Source organism: Martes martes, assembly GCF_963455335.1.
Source record: "Martes martes genome assembly, chromosome: X".
NCBI lineage: Eukaryota > Metazoa > Chordata > Mammalia > Carnivora > Mustelidae > Martes > Martes martes.
In genome coordinates, this window is record NC_137897.1 from 102,895,879 (window position 1) to 102,915,844 (window position 19,966).

The 19,966-nt window shown below is 46.7% G+C and overlaps 1 protein-coding gene across 2 annotated transcripts in view; it reads left to right on the forward strand.

Annotated features, from left to right (window-relative positions):
* ARHGAP36 (Rho GTPase activating protein 36) overlaps nucleotides 1-18,673 on the forward strand; it is a gene marked incomplete at its 5' end in the record, with an annotated part of 31,135 nt that extends 12,462 nt beyond the window's left edge. The window contains 11 exons of one of the 2 annotated variants that reach the window (XM_080795302.1): nucleotides 10,321-10,479; nucleotides 11,661-11,726; nucleotides 12,235-12,470; nucleotides 12,732-12,924; nucleotides 13,139-13,194; nucleotides 13,453-13,603; nucleotides 14,230-14,378; nucleotides 14,583-14,759; nucleotides 14,995-15,092; nucleotides 15,229-15,335; nucleotides 17,400-18,673. In XM_080795302.1, coding sequence (XP_080651428.1) covers nucleotides 10,321-10,479; nucleotides 11,661-11,726; nucleotides 12,235-12,470; nucleotides 12,732-12,924; nucleotides 13,139-13,194; nucleotides 13,453-13,603; nucleotides 14,230-14,378; nucleotides 14,583-14,759; nucleotides 14,995-15,092; nucleotides 15,229-15,335; nucleotides 17,400-17,557 — 1,550 coding nt within the window. In that variant the 3' untranslated portion in view covers nucleotides 17,558-18,673. Of the gene's footprint in view, nucleotides 1-10,226; nucleotides 10,480-11,660; nucleotides 11,727-12,234; nucleotides 12,471-12,731; nucleotides 12,925-13,138; nucleotides 13,195-13,452; nucleotides 13,604-14,229; nucleotides 14,379-14,582; nucleotides 14,760-14,994; nucleotides 15,093-15,228; nucleotides 15,336-17,399 lie in introns of those variants that run through there. The other variant, XM_080795301.1, reaches the window with a different exon arrangement.
* Nucleotides 18,674-19,966: the final 1,293 nt, after the last annotated feature.

A 19,966-nucleotide genomic window follows, 5' to 3' on the forward strand; every position in this document is an offset into this window, starting at 1 on the left:
GGTGGAGGGAGGAGGAGGAGGAGGAGAAGAGGGCATCTTCCTGGTCCTAATGGTGGTGAGGTGGTACTTCAAGTGCAAAGAGCGCCACCCGTGCTGCTACTGGAGCCAGAAGCTCTCTCCCTTTGCTAGGGCGTAAGAGAGACTTGCCACTGGGCTTCTGGATCTCACTTCCAATCCAGGTCCTTGAGAGCAACCTCCCTGAACCTTTGGTCTACCCCAGTATCTGTATACACCTGGAGTCAGCATCTCCCCACTTTCCTCTCCCCTCCCTTTCATTCCTTCTCTACTTTGCCCAGGCTTTGCTTCCTGCTCCTTCCCTCTTGCCAGGGTCACCCATAGTCTCTGGCATTCTTGACTCTCCCTTTCTTTTTCCATTCCTGTCCCTCTGCATCAACAACACCTTCCCTTTGTCCATTTACTTTGTCCAGGAGAGGAGAAAATCCAATTGGGAGGGGGTGCAATTGCATATTTGAAATTCTCCCCACTTGAGAGCTTGCATTTATAAGACCGTATTATCCTTGTTGCATCAGATGTGAAAATTTAGTACTTGTGAATATTATATTTTTGCTTGGTTGAACAGTGATTTGTACATATAAGTGCTGGGCTGCAGATTGGAAGCAGAATTTTTGGAAGAGGTATTAGAAGGTAAGATGTTTTGGGCAGGTGTGAGTGCCTTCTGATTTTGCAAGGTGCCAAGGAGGTACAGAAAGAAAGATGAAGACTATAGTTTTGTGTGTGTGTTGCGGGGGTTGGGGGGGGGGCGTTACTGAGACCATTCTTATCCAGATGGGTAGAGGACTTTGTGAAGGCAGCTTCTGTTTGCTCTTGCACTGGACTTTGAACAAAATGACCTTTTTGTCTCTGAGGTTGCAAGAGCAAAGGCCCTGGACAAGATGGGAAACAAGGAGCTGGAAACATGAGGCAAGGAGGGGAGGGGGCTATTGCTGGTGCAGTCCCTGAGTGCAAAGGGCCAACAAGAGATGTTCCTTGCCCTCCAGTGCCAGACAAATAAGGGCAGAGGGGAAGCAATGAAAGGGAGCAAAAAGTGTGCTGAGCTTCGATCCGGGAGTTCTGGGTCTTCCTCTTGATTCTGCCACTAATTATCTCTGTGCCCTTTGGTAAGTTTCTTAGCCATCTAAACCTCCACTTCTGCCTTTCCTTTGCCTGTAATGTGAGATTGTGTGGCATGGCTAGGGGAGGGGAAATTTGCAAAGCACTCAGAGGAAGGGACCCTTGGGCTGAATCTTGAAGGAGAGATCAGCTTTGAATTGAGGGAGAGAAGATTGTGGGGTACAGGGAGAAACAGTGGGAGTAGCCCAGGGAATTTAGCAAACAGGTATGCGTAAGGCAATCAGCTGGCTGCTACGTGGAAAATTGCTATGAATCAGTCCCTGCCCCACCGCGGAAGGCTTTACAGAGAGTGGGGGAATCTGAGCGGTGGAGCTTAGCGCTCGCTGAGCCTGCAGCCCCTCGTCCCAGGACGGGCTGTGGCCGAGCCGCAGGACGGACCAGCGGATCACGCAGCCACTTATTCCCTGGCCAAACCAGGAGAGTCGCCAAGAGGTAGCGCAGGGGCAGAGCTCCAGGGGCTTGAATGCAGCCCAGTGAGGGGCTAGAGTGGGAGGTGAGGGTCGTCCAAGGGAGGACCCGACGTGAGGGAGGGAGAGGAAGCCCGCAAGTGCTCACAAGTTCTAGGTTTTCGCGTTCAGTGTTCAGACCTCGAGCTCGAGAGCAAGATTTAATTTTTCGCATTCTTAGCAGGGAGTGGAAGCTGAGAGACGTCTTTGCGCGCCGCGGGGCTTTGTTTAACTTCATAGCTTCTGCGTTCTCTCAAGCCACATCGGGGCGGGACGCGTGTGGTGCACCCCCGCCAGAAGGCCGCGCTCTGCGGCACGGTGGCAGCCAGAGGCCCAGGCAGAGGGCACAAAGTCCACGCCGGGCCGGGTCTCCTCTCTCTCCCCTTCCCCCTCCCTCTGCCTTCACGGAGCGCGGGGGTGGGGGAGGGCAAGGGGTGTGTGTGTCAAGGGCAGACAGCGGGGCTGCGGCTCCAGGAGGGAGAGACTGGGAGACCCGCTTAGACTCCTCTGCTCTCTGGAGCCTTTAGGCCTGCGGAGGACTAGGGGAGCCCTTGCTTCACAGCCGTGGACAGCGGCACTGTGGCCCCGTGTCCTGGAGTTGGCGAAGTCCTATGGAAGTATCAAGGACTCTGCAGACTTGAGAGCTGTGTTTCTGTCGTGCTCTTAGATAAACAGGATGATAATAAACTACCCCGGTCGTGTTTTGGCTTGGAGATGCTCACCGACTTTCCCAAGGCCACTCAGCTGCCTAGTAACTAGGCAGGCCTCCTGATTCCTGGTCTAGGGTTTTTTGTTTTTGTTTCTGTTTTTGTTTTCACTGCATCATAGCTGAGAGGGTGGTCTAATTTGGAAGAGGGGATAGATAGTTAGACATTTAAAAAATATGGTTATTTTAATGTAGTTTTAAAATACCATTCTTAGAATGACAGCTACCTGAGAAAACATCTCCCACAGCCCCAATTCTCTATGACAGCCACTCAGACAGGATTTTGAAAAAGAAAACTAGCAGCAAATTGGATGCTTATTGGGGGGAGGATACGATCAAAGGAGATGAGAGGCAGGTGGGGGTGGGGAAACAAAGATGGGGAAAAGGTAGTTCTCAGCACAGAATCTGAGAAGAACTTTATTCTAGAGGTTTCCTTCCTAGGGGTCTGTTCGGATAGTGTGAGGGAGTGTCTCCATTGGTCTTTTCTGTCTCATGCCCACTCTGTAGAAGCCCCAGCTGTGGTCTGTGGTCTGCAGGTACAAATGCTTGATGGCAGAGTCTTATTTCTCTCCTTTTCTCTGCTGTAGCGAATACATTCTGTGTGCGTCTGTGTGTCTAAAAATACATATGTGAAAGAGCTGGAGGGTGTGTGTGTGCATGGATGTCTATGAGAGTGAATGCATGTGTTTGAAAGGAAGTGTGTCCTAAAGAGGGGGGCTTGGGGTGACAGGGGAGTTGAGAAGATGGGAAAAATGAATCAAAGTTTACTGAAAACCTACAGCTGAGTAAGGGTCTTCCTGGTGCTAGTAGACCTGAGGAAATAGTCAATTCTTAATATTCTTTAAAGGAAAAAGGGAGAGGAAATCTATTTAAATCAGTGTAGGGAAGAATGATATTAGACCCATGGGCCTTTCTTGACAGGCCTGCAGAGTCTTAACATTTATGTGACTTCCAACTAGGCTGCAAGATCCCAAGGTCAGAAACTGGGGCTTTCCACTCCAGATGACTCCCCACTTTCTTCTCCCATACCTAGCATGGATGGCTTGCACACTGTGCTGTGGAAGCCAAAGGTGGGGACTAAATCCTTTTTGTGGGCCAGTTCATTTTTTCTACATTTCACAGCCGTGACTAACCCCTGTGCCCCCTCCACACAGAGTTGTCTTGCATCTCTGATCACTGAAAGACACAGTGAAGAAACAGGTTAACTCATCCCCTCTAAAAGTGTGCCTCCTGCTGACTGCGAGTGAATACCCATATTTGCCTTCAAAGGAGGGTGCAAGGGAGGGACGCTGTCTGCCTCATTCCAGATAGTGACACTTCTGCTCAGTCTTACTCTCAGATTTCACTTTCAGATATTTTGGAGGACGATTCCTCACCTCGGTACAGCACTGTGTCCTTTGGAGGTTTATTTCCTTCTGCCTTGTCTTTTATTTAATCTTTACCACAGTCACAGCTAATAATTATGATGATTCTTATTTCGTAAGGTGATGGAACTTGAGGCTCAGAAGCACGAGATAATGTGCTACAGGTCACTTGGTTAGTGAGTGTGTGAACTTACATGGGGCGAGGCTAGGATTTGAACCCAAGTTCCAGTCTATATCTCAGGACCTTTCCAGGATGGCATCCTCTCAGCTCAGGGGTAGGCCAGTGTGAGGGATGTGGTGGGGGGAACACACAGGACCTTTGGTGTTCTTTCCCTCTATCTACTCCTTTCCTCTATCTTTCATAATAGTCTTTTTCTGAGCCAGCTCTCCCATCATCATCATCATCATCATCATCATCATTTTATTTACTTATCATAGCCAACAATCAGTCAATCAACTGATCTTTCTAATCTATCTCTACTCTCATTTCCCAAGAATAGTGTGTATAAATAAGACCTTAGAAATCTAGCTGCATTCTTAGGAAAGAATGCAGTCACAGTTCAGACTGTTCCAGTTCTGGGCAGCAGACGAACAACCAAGAAATACCATGATTTGGTGGGAAAGGCAAGACCTGGCCTGAGGATAGGTAGGGACAGTTGGTTCCCAGATCGGATTCTTCCATAGCTTTTTTGTGCAACTTCACGCAAGTCACAACCTCTCCCGAGCCCAGTTTGTTGTTATCTGTAAAATGGGGAAACATAATACCCCACCTCCCTCCTTTCCAGAGGTGGTTGTGAGAATAAAATAGCATGATTCATTTATCCATGAATCACGAATAGCTGTTCCTGTTTTAATTACGAGACTTTTATGTTCTCTCAAATCCCTCAAAGTTCATAATCCTATGATTCACCTAAGGAACACTTGTTGCACACCTACTGTGTGATAGGGCCCAGAGATAATGGGCATATTGAAAGCTTTTGAGAAAATGAAAACACGAGGCAAATTAGACATTTAAACTCAGGTTGCCTCCTATTGATGGAACATTTTATGTTTCACTTTTTTGGCCACGACATACGAGAAGCAGCAACCGAAAGGGGGAAAACAGACAGTGACAGGGCTTGTGATGCCAGCACTATTATGCACTCTGACAAATCCTGCAGATAATAGTGAGAATACCTATAGTTCCTTGTATTTGGTGTCACGTCACCATGTTTACACTATCCTTTGGGATATTTGTAGCATAAACATTGCCTTTCACTATCCTGGGCTGTAGTTGTTTCTTCGGCCAATAAGGTTTTAAAAAGGGCATCCCACATTCTATAGAATGATGACTGTACTGCTTTTTACAAAGAGATTGTAATTTGTGGTGGTTGTCTGCCTTCAGAGGTGACTTCCCCTGGCTTATGGAATCAAACTTTGATTATGTGTCCATTCTTTTGATTCGGGTAGTTAACCATGTGTTATTTGGCAGCTATTAAGAGTAAGGGTGGATGGAGCAGTGGAGAAAGCTCTAGGACTGAGAAGAGGTAGGTTCTTGTCTAGATTCTGCTGTCAGATTGCTGTGTGGCTTTGGGCAAATTCCTGTCCCTCTCTGAACATCAGTTTTCTGAACTGTGGAATGGATGCTTTGGACTAGGTGATGGCTAAGGTCCTTTTTCTCTCTGATCCAGTCTAATATACTAAGCAGTTCCTGAATATTCCTTTTTTCTTCTTCTGAAGCCAGAGCTTTTCTCAACATAATTTAACAGACTTCCTCCAGTTTATGAGCTTCTGCTATGGCATGATGGGCTGACTCTATGTATTGAAGAACACTGTCCCAAAATTTAATTTTCCTGGGGCACCATCATGGCATAGGATAAAATGAGCCATTTTTGTTCATCACAACTGCAGCCTTTGCTGAAATGGAGGTTATAGGATAACAACTTAAAGACTAACTCATTAATGCTCAGGGATGGGTGGATTGTGTCAGCAGACCAAAGTGGTGCCCAAATGTTTTCATCTAAAAATCTGTATCTCTTCCCCATGTTGCAATATATTAGGGGGGGTGTCTTTATCCATTGTCACTGCCTGTGGACATTTGAATAACCCAGACGTAATGCCTGCTTCATCCACTATCAATTCCTCAAACTCTGAGGAGCAATCAGAGGCTTGGAACAAAATTCTGATGGTGCCATAAAGTGCCTACTTTATAAGGATTCAAATGATGGCATCAGTGCAGTTCCTGCTTTTATTCTCATAGGTGTTTATTAGTGAGCACTGTGCCATCCCCAACTATTTGATGGCAGCAATGGAGTAAATTAGTCCTCCAAAATGTGAGGGCTGTGGATTTATGCTTCCCTGAAAGCATTTCTGTCCTCACAACGTCAAAGTGGGTGACCTTTCTGACGTTAATTTGTTTCTCCATCTGTGCTATGTGTTTCAAGAGGATGTGAGGAACAGGCTTGATGCCACTTATGTGTGTTTCTCCTTTTTGTATTGTTGGAGAATTGCTCTGGGTGTCCCCCTGCTCTTTGTTCAAACTCTCTCCTTTGGCATCTGCTAATATCCTAGCCCTTTGACTGATCTAAATATAATTATGCTTTCTTTTGCCAGTGACAATGTAAAATTGGATGTTTGAAAGAAAAATAAATTTTGAGACATATAGGCACTTTACTATCCTTGATCAGAGTAAGATGTATTCATTGATGCAAATTCTAATTTTATGTAATTACTTTTGAAACCTGACATTTTCTGGTAAACTTGGGCCCTTTGCAAATAATCTTCAAGAGCAACATGTTTATTAAAAACCAATGCTAAATATCACACATATATTATTCATTTAATTCTCACACAACTGCTGAAATGGGTATTGTATCATTTCCCCATTTTATAGAGCTAGTCATTGAGGCTCAGAGAATTCAACTGATTTTCTTAAGGTCACACAGCTAAGAAATTGTAAAGCTCTGCTTTGCACTTAGCTCTAACTCCGGGGCCCACTACAGATATTTGTCTAAGGATATCGTTTTTGCAAATGTTTTGAATTCTAGGCTGAAATTTAGAGGCCCTGCTTTCCCCTTCCTTCTGTATTTTTGGATGTCATGGTCACTTCAGGCCAGCCCCATGACATGCTGAAGGGGGAAGGGGAAGACACTTCGGAGCCAGAGAGATTTCTGGGCACTTTGTTCCCTGTGAGGAGCTCGGGAAAACCAAGTCTAAGGACAAGTATTCAGATCTCAAGAACCTGCTATGTACCTTTGTCTCTTGGTGGTGTTGAAGCCTGCTTACTTGTCCTCCTCCCCACCCTTTCCATCTGCTTCCTGTCTGGGCACACTGGCCTCGCTAACTCTACTTCTGTCTTGTATTCTCTTGGTGCCTTGAGAGACTTGAAGGCAAGCAAGACAGTGTCAATTTTACTGGCAAAACTGCAGCATATGATTGCTCTTAAGTTTAGCCCTCTATCTTTGAGCAGGAGGCAATGACAAACGGTTTATTCTAAGGCCTTTGATTTCCTTTGTAATTGCAAGCATCCAGGCTGACTCATCTCTCAAAGGCTTCTCTCTCTCTCTCTCTCTCTCTCTCTCTCTTGGCTGGTGTTGTTTTGAGGTTTTCTTGTTTGTTCTTACCTTATTTGGGGGGGAGAGAAGGATTGATTTTCATCTTGATTTTTGGGTTAAAGAACCAGCCTACGCTTTGGATTACCAGATCTGGGAAGCCTTAGAAGAAGTAGCTGAAGCTCCAAAGCAGGTACAAAAATGTCGGAGTTGGGGCAAGGGGAAAAAGGGGAAAGGGAGGAAAGGGAAGAAAGGGGGGAAAGGGGGGAGGGGAGGAATGGGGGAAAGGGGGTAAAGGAAAAAGGGGGAAAAGGACAAAAGGAGGAAAGAGGAGAAGGGAGGGAGGGGGAAAAGGGAGTAATGTCAGAAAAATTCAGTCAGAGCGAGGTTGTATGTGTCAGGATGAGACCCTGGTCTAATAGGTTCTGGACCTGCTAGAAATTCAGTCTGGGACTGAGGTGGGTGCTGTGCATGTCTCTTTGGTTAAAATGATCATTTTTGTGGATACAGTTTGGTGGTTGGGCTTAGGCATTCACCTTGGGTCCAGGGGATGGTGCTTTGCAGTTGAAGTAGCTTTAAAAAAAATCCATGCTAAGGATGTTCCTCCTAACTCAGTTCTGAAGCCATAGAAAGACTCCTTATCTTTTCTCATACTGCACTTCAGTTATCTGACAGGAATTTATTATTGACATGCATGACTTTGGCCATTAAGGAAAGTGGGCAAAAGAGAATTTTGGAAACAGAAGAGGGGTAGGATTTTTGTGGGTCTGTAGGTTTGTGTGTTTCATTTGAACAGAGCTCATTTATTAGATTATTGGATGATAAACTCCTCCCTACTTTTCTCTGTTAAAGCCGTATTCCCTGCTCTTTGGAATTTAAGGTTCCCCCCAACTCAATTATAATATATAGAATATTACCATAAAACTCCATGGCAAACAGGAGCTCAGAAAAAAAAATGGCATGTGACCACTTCCTTTCTTGTCAAAAGGTCTAATTCCCCCAAATTATCTTCTCTGTCAAGAACCAGCACCCATTCACTCACCCAAACCATAACCTTCGGAGCTGTTCCAAATTCTTTTCTTTTTATTACAGTTTCCCTAAGTTCCTCAATTCTACCCATAAAATCCATCCCCAGCCCCAGCCCAGTGGCACTGACTTGTATCAGCATCCCTTTGCGTCTTGGCTGATCTACCGACTTCAGACTCTCTACCCAAACCAGGCTTTTCACTGCTCCCTGTGCTTTTTCCAACTGCAGCGCTGACTCTTTCACTCCCCTCTGAAAACCCTGCAGTAGTTCCCTACTGCCTTCAGGAGAAGGTCCAGCTCCACAACATGGCTTAAAGGCCATTCCTGAGCTCATCCCTGCCTAAGCAGATTTATCTCCTTCCATCCCCTTTAGACAGCTTTAAGAATGTAAAACCTCTCTCCCATGTCTCTGCCTTTGCACAAGCTGATCTCTTTCTGGATGTCCCCCCCCACCCCACACACCCCATCCCTGTCTCCAGGCAGACTTAAATGTCTCCTCCTTTTTGCTCTCACAGTACTTTGTTTATATCTTGGCCATTGACTTATCACAAAATTTGGTAAATTGTTGGCACCCTGTGTGTCTCCTTCACTGCACTGTTAGATCTTTTATGAAAAGAGTAGTATTATCTTGCTCATAGTTGAATCTTTAGTGCCTGGCACAAAGTGGGCAGTTCATATAGATTTTTAAAAAATGAATGAATGAAAGAACAAGTTGAGTAAAGGAGGCCAGGATGTGCAGGAAAGAATGCTGTATGGGGTCTAGGGAGATCCCCACTGGGGGATCCTAGGTAGCCTGGGAGCAGTCTGAGACAGTGGATATCATGGAGAAGGGACATATAAAACAGGTTTGCCAATGCACTAAGACAAGCTTCGGTCTGATCACCAAACCTATAGTAGGGAGTCTCACTAGAAATGGCCTCAAAATGATGTTTGATTGCTTTGGCACAAACTGATGTTTTGTTCATGAAAAAAAAAATCATATAATCAAGTTGTGCAATTTTTGGTAAATAGAAAAAAGGCAAAAGGCAAACAAAAATCTTACCACTTAATACGGATGCTGTTTTTATTGGGGTGCATTTCTTTCAGTCTTTTATTTTTATGCATGTTTTTCTTCTCATGGTTGTAATCATAATTAATACAATTCTATATTTTGTATTTGCTGTTTAAAAGCTCTTTGTAAGACTCACTTTAATGATTACATAATTTTCCAGACTGTGGTCATTCCTTAATTTATATAACTAGTCTTGTTGCTGGCCTAGCTTTTCCCCCTTACATGTTTTCTTGTTATGGCTCATGTACATATAGTTTTTACTGTCCAAAGTAAGATTTCATTAGGATAGATTCCTAGAAGGGAATTACTGGGTCAAAGGGCCTGGGGATGATGTTTGGCTCCATACTGATGTGTCCAGTTTGCTTTCTGGAAGAGCTGTGCAAATTTTCAGTGCTCCTAACCTAGATGGATGTGCCCATTTCATCCAACCTGACCAGCATAGAATAGTATCATTAAAAAATAAAAGTGAACTCCATCACTGTTCTAATTAATTGATGGAAAATATTACCTTATTCTTGTCTCAGTGTACATTTTAAAATTGTGAATAAGGTTGGTTGATTTTCTTTCTAATCTTTTTTTCTTTCTTTTTTCTTTTTTTCCTTTTCTTTCTTTTGTTTTTCGTTTGTTTTCTGGTGGGTTTTTGTTTTTGTTTTTGTTTTTTTGTTTTTTTGTTTTGTTTTGGTTTTGGTTTTTTGCCTAATTAGGTTTTCTCTTTTCTGGACTGTCGGTTCAGGGCTGATTTTTTTTTTTTTTTAAGCTGTTTTTTTTTTTTTTTTTTTTTTTTTTTAGTTTTTTTTTTAGTTTTTTTTTTTTTTTTTTTTTAAATAAGCAACCAGAGGCAGCTCTCTTTGAGGGTGAAGCCGCCTCCCAGTCTTCCCTCCCCCTTTGCCATCCTCCCCACCGCCCATAGTTCCTTCCACCAGGTCCAGTGACAATTGGATGATGCAGCCTTGATAATCATCCGATTCCAGAATGGGTGGCTGCATTCCTTTTCTGAAGGCAGCAAGGGCACTGTGTCCCAGAATTATGCCCCCTTTGCTGTTATTGTCCGCTTTCATTTTTTTAGTGAACGTCCTGGGAGGAGCCCCAGGACACAATCCGGACCGCAGGACGAGGATGATATCAATACACAGTCTGTCGGAGCTGGAGCGTCTGAAGCTGCAAGAGACTGCTTACCACGAACTCGTGGCCAGACATTTCCTCTCTGAATTCAAACCTGACAGAGGTGAGCCGGCCCGGAGCGTGGCGTCCCCGCCTTCGGGCGAGCGGACCCCCGGGCGAGACGGGCAGAGTCTGGGGTCCAGGAGGGTGGGAGGGGCTCCCGCTCCCGTCCCCGGGCGCCCAGACAACCGAGGAAGCGGGAGTTGAAAGGTTTTTTTTATAGTGGGAGAGGTCAAGATTAGTTGAGTTGGGTTGAAGCCTGGGGGGCTTGAGGGTCGGTCAGAGAGCCAGGTGGACTGAGGGCAGGTGAAGAGACTGACGCACCAGGTGCGGTGCGCGAAAGAGTCAGAGGGAGGCGGTGGCGCAGAGGGACACTCTGAGAAGGGACCAATACGCACAGAGACCGCGCGCTCGAGAGACGGCGAGTTCAGGGAGATATCGAGACAGTGGGAGAGACACGCGCCAATCCGGGCTCAGAGCAGGAGGGCTGTGCGGGCACGGGAGCGTGGCAGGAGGTGCGCTGCGAGCGCTGCCCACCTCAGCCCGCTGCAGGGGAGCAAGCGGGACAAAGCCCTGGATGGGGTCCGAGCGTGTGTGTGTGTGGGGGGGGTCAGGGGTGCTCGCGGACTCGGTGGCCCTGAGGAGGTGGGAGGAGGCGCGCGGGCCGAGGGCCCCCCCTGCGGCAGTGAAAAGGGCGGTGGGCTCGCCAGGCGCGCGCAGCGGGAGCGGCCTGAGGGCGCCACGAGTGGGTCGAGGAGACCCCGCTGCCGGGGTCTGAGCGCCGCGATGGCGCAAGGCGCGGTTTCTCGGGCTGCGGCTCGTGGAGCCGACGGTAGCCGGGGCGCGAGCGCGCCCGCGGGAACTTGGAGACCCCTACTTGCGGCCGCGCGGCAGGTGGAGCCCCTCCCCTAGCCTGTTGCACTGTACCGGCGCCTCAGAGCCCGCAGTTGATGCTTGAAGCGTAGTGTGGAGCTACTGCCGTGCTTGACACGGTGTGCTGTGCGCACGCGGCGCCTCCAGTCGTCTGATCCGGTTAAATTCTTAGAGACTCAGGTGTGATAGATAGGCTTGTTCCCGTTGTCAGACGGGGAAACTGAGGTTGGGAGAAAGCACAACACTTCGAGCATGCTGGATCGGACTCTTTGCCATCCCCCTCCCTGCAGATCAATACACTGAGATGTTTTCGACACTTATTAAATTCTTTTTGTGTGAGCGTGCGTGTCTTTTCTTTTTCTCTTTCCATAGCTCTACCTATTGACCGTCCAAACACCTTTGAGAAGTGGTTTCTGATTCTGAGAGGACAGCAGAGGGGTGAGGGGCTTTCTTAATTTTCTTAGGAACTAAATGGGCTGCGGACCCCCCATATTGTGTCCCTAGTTACTGGAGGCTGGGCGGTGCCCACTGCTGCTGGGGGCCCACCCCCTCAATGCCCTAGGGGATGATTTCAGGAAATGGCGCACTAGCTACAGGCACGCAGCAGTCCTAGCTGATCTGCCTAAGCCTTCCCGGTGCACCCACTCCAGATAGATCGCCCAGAAGAAACTGCCCTCATTGTTTCGAGGCTGTCACCCCCTGGCAGGACTTAAGACAGGGACCTTGAGCTCCGTCGGGGTAGTTTGAGTGGAGCTGAGTCCTTCCGCCACACCGCTGCAGGGTTTTTTTGGTCGCTCCCCGGGGAGGGGCGCTGTGGGTCTGGAGGGGTGGGGTTGGCGGAGGGCGGTTGCTTAGAAGTGTGGGTGCCACAGCCCCTGCAGTTCCTCCATATTTAAGCGCTGCGGAGCGTTGACGTTTCTCATAATTTCTCTCCCTGGCTTCCCAGTCGTATCACTGAAGACATTTGGCATTCGTCTGGAAGAGGTGCTGGTGAATGAGCTTACCCGCCGCAAGCATCTTGAACTAACAGCCGCGATGCAGATTGAAGAATCCACCGGTCAGGCTGCGGGCCGTCGTCGGGGAAATGTGGTGCAAAGGATGTTTGGCCGCATCAGGCGCTTTTTCAGTCGAAGGCGGGATGAGCCCTCCTTGCCCCGGGAGTTTACTCGCCGTGGGCGTCGAGTGAGTTAAAGGTTCAGGCAGTGGTTCAGGCGGTGGCCCTGAGGCATCCAGAGATGCGGGGTGGGGGGGGGGGCGGCAGGAGGATCAAGACCTGTCCTCAGAGGAAGGGGGGAGATGAACGGAACATGTTGGAGGGGTGTAATTGGCTTGCCACGGAGAAACAGCCTCCTATTATGAATGTAACGCAATCCTCTGGAAGGTCTGAAGGGACCCTCCTAACCCCCCCCCCCCATTTTTAAGATAGTCTGCGTTTCTCCACAGGGTGCAGTATCTGTGGACAGCCTGGCTGAACTGGAGGATGGGGCTCTGCTGCTGCAGACCCTGCAACTTTCCAAGATTTCCTTTCCAATTGGCCAGCGACTTCTGGGATCCAAAAGGAAGATGAGCCTCAATCCGATTGCTAAACAAATCCCCCAGGTTGTTGAGGCTTGCTGCAGCTTCATTGAAAAACATGGTAAGGGGACCTGGAAATGATGTCTAAATCAAGGTAGGAGGCAATTAAAGGGAAAGAATGGTGTTCTAGAAAAGGGGGGAGAAAAGAGGTCATGTGGTCAAAGATGGGAACATTCTCCTGCCCCCAGCTGGTGTTGGGATTCAGCTGGGGAAAGGGGAAATGCGGTGGGGAAGGGGACCAGAGATACTTAGCATCCCCTGGTCTTTTCTTTCAGGCTTAAGCACGGTGGGGATTTTCACCCTGGAATACTCAGAGGAGAGAGTGCGTGAGGTAAATTGGTTATGTTCATACTTATGCTCCCTGACTGAGGAAAAGCAGGTGTGGGTGTGTGTGGGGTTCTTCCCGCCCCCCCCTGCCGACAGACCTGGGGGAGTTTCATGCTTGGGGTGTGTGTTGGGGGCCAATGAAAATCTTCTTTCTAGCCCCTCAGGCACACCATATTGCCAGCTACTTCCACTGAAGCTTGAGACAGGAGGTGGCCTGTGGTGGGCAGGGCAGAAGATCCATGTATTCTCTCCCTTTTCCTAGCTCCGTGAAGAATTTGATCAAGGGCTCGATGTCGTGTTGGATGACACTCAGAACGTGCATGATGTGGCTGCACTCCTCAAGGAGTTTTTCCGTGACATGAAGGACTCTCTGCTGCCAGATGATCTGTATATGTCCTTCCTTCTGACAGCAAGTAAGTCTTCTGCTTTCCCTTTTCTTTTTTTTAAAAAGATTTTATTTATTTATTTGACAGACAGAGATCACAAGTAGGCAGAGACGCAGGCAGAGAGAGAGGAAGGGAAGGAAGCCCAGCACCCTGAGATCATGACCTGAGCTGAAGGCAGAGGCTTTAACCCACTGAGCCACCCAGATGCCCCTGCTTTCCCTTTTCAGGCAAGGAAAGTAAGTAGTATGGGGTGTGGGGGTCTCGGGACAGAGCTCTGGCTGCAGGACCCCAAAGAACTAAAACAGAATAAACATCAGAAGATGAAAACACCTATCCAGATTGCTTTTCTTGCATCTCTTAATATTCCATTGTAAGTCTATTGTTTGGAAATTTCTTTAGAGCTTCTTGAAGCTTTGTGTGCCTCTCAGGGCAAAGAAGAACCTAGGTTCTATAGAAGGGGTCTGATTTTGATGGGAGCACTTTCTTGCTTTTAGGGTTCTTGAGCTCAAATACTTCGGGAATGAGCAAAGACAAGATGTCTGGGTTCTTTCTCCATAGCTTTCCTTAGTTTTCAAGCATCATCACATTTCTCTTGATACCAGGTTGCTGCCAAGGTTAGCCCCCTGAGCCAGCCCTTATTTTCCTCCTTCTAGCTCTAAAGCCACAGGATCAGCTTTCTGCCCTGCAACTGCTGGTTTACCTGATGCCACCTTGCCATAGTGACACCCTGGAGCGTTTGCTGAAGGCCCTGCATAAAGTCACTGAGAATTGCGAGGACTCCATTGGCATTGACGGACAATTGGTAAAAACAAAACAAAACAAACAACAACAAAAAACAGCCCTGGAAAAGAGTTATGAGAGTAGTAGGGGACATGTGTGGGAGTATACGAGAGAGAGACAGAGACACACAGTAGGAGAGGGAAACAAGAACAAAAAGAGACATCTATAATTTTGTCATTTCCATCAGCACCTCGGAGTTGAGCACTTTCTGCTTTCCTTTTCATAGGTTTCAGGCAACCGTATGACTTCTACCAATTTGGCTCTGGTGTTTGGATCTGCTCTGCTGAAGAAGGGAAAATTTGCTAAGAGGGAGTCCAGGAAGACAAGACTGGGGATTGACCACTATGTTGCTTCTGTCAATGTGGTCCGTGCCATGATTGATAACTGGGATATCCTCTTCCAGGTAAATGGAACCTCTGGACAAACTTACTTCACAGCTTTCTCTCTCCTATTCACGAGGCAAGGGAGAGACGTACATGCATCCCTGATGGTAGCCAAAGCAGGCAGCCACCAAATTTTCCAGAAATTCCTCCTGCATTAGATGGTTACGGTGCCTTCAGTCCTGGATACCTGATAGAGATGAGTCTAAATTTAAAATGTCATATAATAAAGGCTAACATTGCTCATTTTACCCTCAGGTGCCTCCCCATATTCAGAAGCAGGTTGCTAAGCGCGTGTGGAAATCCAGTCCTGAAGCCTTGGATTTTATCAGACGCAGGAATTTGAGGAAGATCCAGTGAGTGTTGTGTTGGTTTGTTTAAGCTTAGCCTGAAGCAGCATTGCCTGTGGGGGTTCTAATCCCAAACCACCATCATGTTAGACAATCTAAGTATAAAAAACTGACTTGCTTTTTAAAATTCATTCCCATCCAGGAGCGCACGCATAAAGATGGAAGAGGATGCTTTACTCTCTGATCCAGTGGAAAATTCTGCTGAAGTCCGGGCTGCTGTCCTTGCTCAGAGCAAGCCCTTTGATGAAGGTCAGTTCCCTGCTAGAGGTCAGGCCCTTGGTGAAGGTCAGGCCCTTGGTGAAGGTCAGTCCCTTGGTGAAGGTCAGGTCTTTCCTGTAGGCCAGGTCCTTGCTGAAGATGAGCTCCTTGGGGAAGATGAGTCCTCTGAGGAAGATGTGTCAGTCCATGAAGAGCTAGTATTTGAGTATCTCCATCAAGGAGTAGTCTTTGGGGAAGTTCAAGGTCTCGAGATCCCAAATGACCTTGAGATTCAAGGCCCACATCTTGAAGGCATCCCAGAGCTTGATGAAGAAGATGATGATGACAATGATGATGATGACAATGATGACGATGTTGATGATGATGATGATGATACCCTGAATTTTGATGATCTTCCTTCCCTTGAAGATATTCTAGACCCTGATGATGAAGTTCCTGAACTCATTGAAATCCCAGACTTTGAAGAAATGCCATATTTTGATACGGTCCCAGACCCTGAAGGAGCCCCAGATATGCAAGAAATCCCAAATGTTGGAGAAAACCCAAACTCTGACCTTGAAGAAGGACCCAATTTTGAAGATAACCAAAATCTTGACCTCGCAGAAATTCCTTATCTCCATGTAATCCCAAACAATGAAGTCCCAGACACCGATGTAATCACAGACCATACAGTTGCTTCAGGTAATGATGAAAACCCAGATTCTGAAGAAGATCCCAATCTTGAAGAGGTCCCAGCTCTTGACGAAATCCCAAATGATGAATCCTCAAATGCTGAAGAAATTCCAGACCATGAAGAAACCCCAGAGCTCAATGGGATTTCAGATTCTGAAGAAAACCTTGATTTTGAAGAAGTCCCAGCTCTTCAGGTGGTGCCAAGCCCTGAAGAAGCCCCTGGGGGTCATGAAATCCTAAATCACGAAGAATCCCTGGAGAGTAATGGACTCTCAGACTCTGAAGAAGATCCCCACCTTGAAGAGGTGCCAACTCTTGATGGAGTTCCAAATGATGAAGAAACCTCAGTTTCTGAAGAAATTCCACATCAGGAAGAAACTCCAGAAGTCAATAGAATTGCAGGCTCTGAAGAAGACTCCAGCTCTGAAGAGGTCCCAGCTCTCCGTGTGGTAACAAGATCTGAAGATGTGTCTGATTTTGATAAAATTCAAGACCAAGAAGAATCTTCAGATGTAAGGTCCCAGACAGTGATGAAGCCTCAGATGCTGAAGAAATCCCAGAACACAAAGAAGCCTCTGATGTCAGTGGAATCCAAAGCTCTAAAGAAAGCCTCAATCTTGAAAAAGACTTAGTTCTTACTAAGGTTTTAGAATCTGAGGATGCTCAAGTTCGCAACAAAATTTCTAGTTCTCAGAAAGACAAAGCCAACACCTTTGAAGAGGATGAAGTTAGCAATTTGGTTCCAGAACCTGAAGAAATGTCCATTCTCAGCACAATTCCAGACCCTCAGCCAGACCTGGCCGTCAGTCTTGCAGAAATCATGAATGTGGAAGCTGTGCCGATGCCTAATGATCTCGGCTCCAAAGAATTTTGGAGTCCAAAGGCAATCCATAAAGAAGATGCAAATGTTACATTTCCTGTAGATACAACCCTCCTTAAAAACAAGTCTTGGCCTGGCCAAGTCATGAACCACAAGTCCTCCCCAGAGTCATTGATGACTGACACCTGTTTTCTCCCCTCTGTGAAGTGCTGTAAACTTCCAGCTCCAACTTTGTTACTCACTTGCTTAGTGAAATTAGTCAGGCTGCTTATAGGGTGGTGGTGGTTGTTAGGAGGCCACCCTCTTCCCTGCCTTCCTGGTGGTGGTGTCTGTTTGCTCTGAGCACAGGGTATCTGTCTCACTCTTTCTGTTCTCTAACTCAGTCCTACCCCCAACACCTTCCACAGTGGGCCTAGATTTAGAGATCTATATTCTACTGTTAGGTTGCAGTTTCCTTAACATGTCAAATGGGGATACTCATTCCTATCCTAACTTCTTGCCTCGTATTGTATTTGAAGGGCTAAATTAGGTCTTAGTCCCTTGGGCTGTGCAAAATATAAAGTCTAGAAACATAAGGAGTTAACATTGTTACTATTTTCCAGGTTCCTCTGAGGAGCCAGCTGTGCCTCCCGGCACTGTCCGTTCCCATGACGATGAGGAAGGAGCGGGTAACCCCCCCATTCCAGAGCAAGACCGCCCATTGCTCCGTGTGCCCCGGGAAAAGGAGGCCAAAACTGGCATCGGCTACTTCTTTCCTTAGATGTTTTTCCTTCTATAAGGTGCCGGACAGGGGAAAAGGGTGGGGGTAGACCTGGGATGTCACAGGAAACATTGAGGAGAATGTTGAAGGTAAAGATGTTGAAGGTAAAGAAAGTAAAGGGTAAGAAGGATTTCCACCTGATGCTCGGGTCAGGCTGAGAATTCCAAACACACTGCCAGCTCCTTCACTGGGGATGTTTGGTCCCTTTAGCCAGCAAAAGCAGAGATGTTTCCGTGTCATGCCCAGGCTACCTGGTGCTACCTTGCCTTTCTCTTTTACCCCTGATCTTGGCTTTTCCACAGTTCAGCCCTTCCTTTAATTGATGTGACATTTGTGGTAAATACCTTGTCCCAGAGAAGCTCACAAATCTCGAGGTGCTTTCCCTCCCCCCAAAAGGGAATCGCATGTTTTTCCTGACTTTCCTTCCCTCCTCCCGAGAGCTCAATTGGAAAGGCCCTCAAGAGGCATGCTAGGACGTAGGTCAGCCTACTGATAGCTGACGAAAAATTAATGCTAGACCATGTCACACCAACTCATAGCCATGTCCCCGCAGCAACTCCACCACCTCAGGATTTCCTCCCCCTAAATTATTTAGACCAATGGTTCATCCAACAGCCACTCCCAAAATTCTGTGCAGTTTGGCTCAGGTCATGCTAACAGGGAAACCTCAAGTGTAAGCCTAACTAGCCTTCTGGGATCAAAAGTTAGAGGAAAAATTTGATTTTATTACCTAGATCTGTTTTACAGACAACTGGAGTTAACATCCTATTGTCAGCAAAACAACTAGTTAGGTAGAAACACATAGTTCCAAGTAGCTAAAGTCACCTGATTACAAATGTTCTTAACTATCGTCTCTGTAGTTCCTCTATGCAGGACGGTACAAATTTGCGGGACATGCTCTGGTAACACACAGATATGGGTTATGTATGACATCCAAAATTATAGCTGATATTGATGGGTAACAACTGCTAAGGTCCATAGAATGAAGAATGATTGTATTGAGGGATAGAAATTGATCACACAATGGGTAACAACCGCAGAGCTCGAAGATTTGTGATTGTTAAAACTTCTCTGGCATTTAATCATTAATAAACATCTGTATTGTGACAGCAGCATATTCATGGCTTACTGTGTGTGTGTGTCTTTTTTTTTTAATTTGAATATTGTGTTGGTAAGTTGGGAAGCTCTGATTGGAGCTGAAGAGGAAAGAGAGGTAGGAAGAGGGATAAAGGAGAGGGGTGACATGGAATAATGGGACGGAGAGGAATGGAATAAAGCAAAGGGGGAGATGTGGAATAAAAGGGAGGGGTGATGAGGACTAACTGGGTGAGATGACATGGACTAAAGGGGAGGGGAAATGAATAAAGGTGAAAGATGATGTGGAATAAAGGGATGGAGGTGATAAGGACAAAAGGGGAGGGGTAATGGGGAATAAAGAAGAGGTGATGGGGTATGAAGGGGAAGGGTGACATGGAATAAAGGGATGGATGCGATGGGGAAAAAAGAAGGTTATGGGTGATAAAAAGCAGGAGTGATGCAGAATAAAGAGGTGGTGATGGAGAATAAAGGGGAAGGGTGGGTGACATGGAATAAAGGGGAGAGTAGTATGGGATAAAGAAGAAGAGGGTAGGGCACCTGGGTGGCTCAGTGTGTTAAAGCCTCTGCCTTCGGCTCAGGTCATGATCCCAGGGTCCTGGGATCGAGCCCCACATTGGGCTCTCTGCTCAGCGGGGAGCCTGCTTCTCCCTCTCTCTCTGTCTGCCTTTCTGCCTACTTGTGATCTCTCTCTGTCAAATAAATAAATAAAATCTTAAAAAAAATCTTTAAAAAAAAGGAAGAAGAGGGTGATGGGCACTAAAAAGGAGTAAAATGGAAGACAGGAAAAGAGTTGTGGTTGAATAAAAAGAATGGAAAAGTTAAAGTAGAATAAATAGATAAAAGGGAAGGGTGATGGGAATAAAGGGGCAGAGGTGATGGGGTATGAAGGGAAAGGGTATTGTGGGATAAAGGAGAGGGCATGATGTGGGATAAAGGGGTAGAAGTGATAAGTACAAAAGGTGTTATGGTGAATAAAAAGCCAGGGTGATGGGAAATAAAGAAACGGTGATGGGAAATAAAGGGGAGAGCTAGGTGACATGGAATAAAAGGGAGGGATGATGGGGAGTAAAGAGGAGGAAGTGATGGGGTATGAAAGGGAAGGGTGTTGTGAGATAAAGGGATGGAGGTGATGGGGACAAACAGGGGTTTTGGGGAATAAAGAGGGGAATAAAGAGGCAGAGGTGACGGAGAATAAAGGGGAGAGGGGATATGGGTGGAGAGGAAGAGGGTGACGGTGTGAAAAGGAATAAAATGGAAGACAGGGGAAGAGCTGTTGTTGAATAAAGAGAATGGAAGAGTTAAAGTAGAATA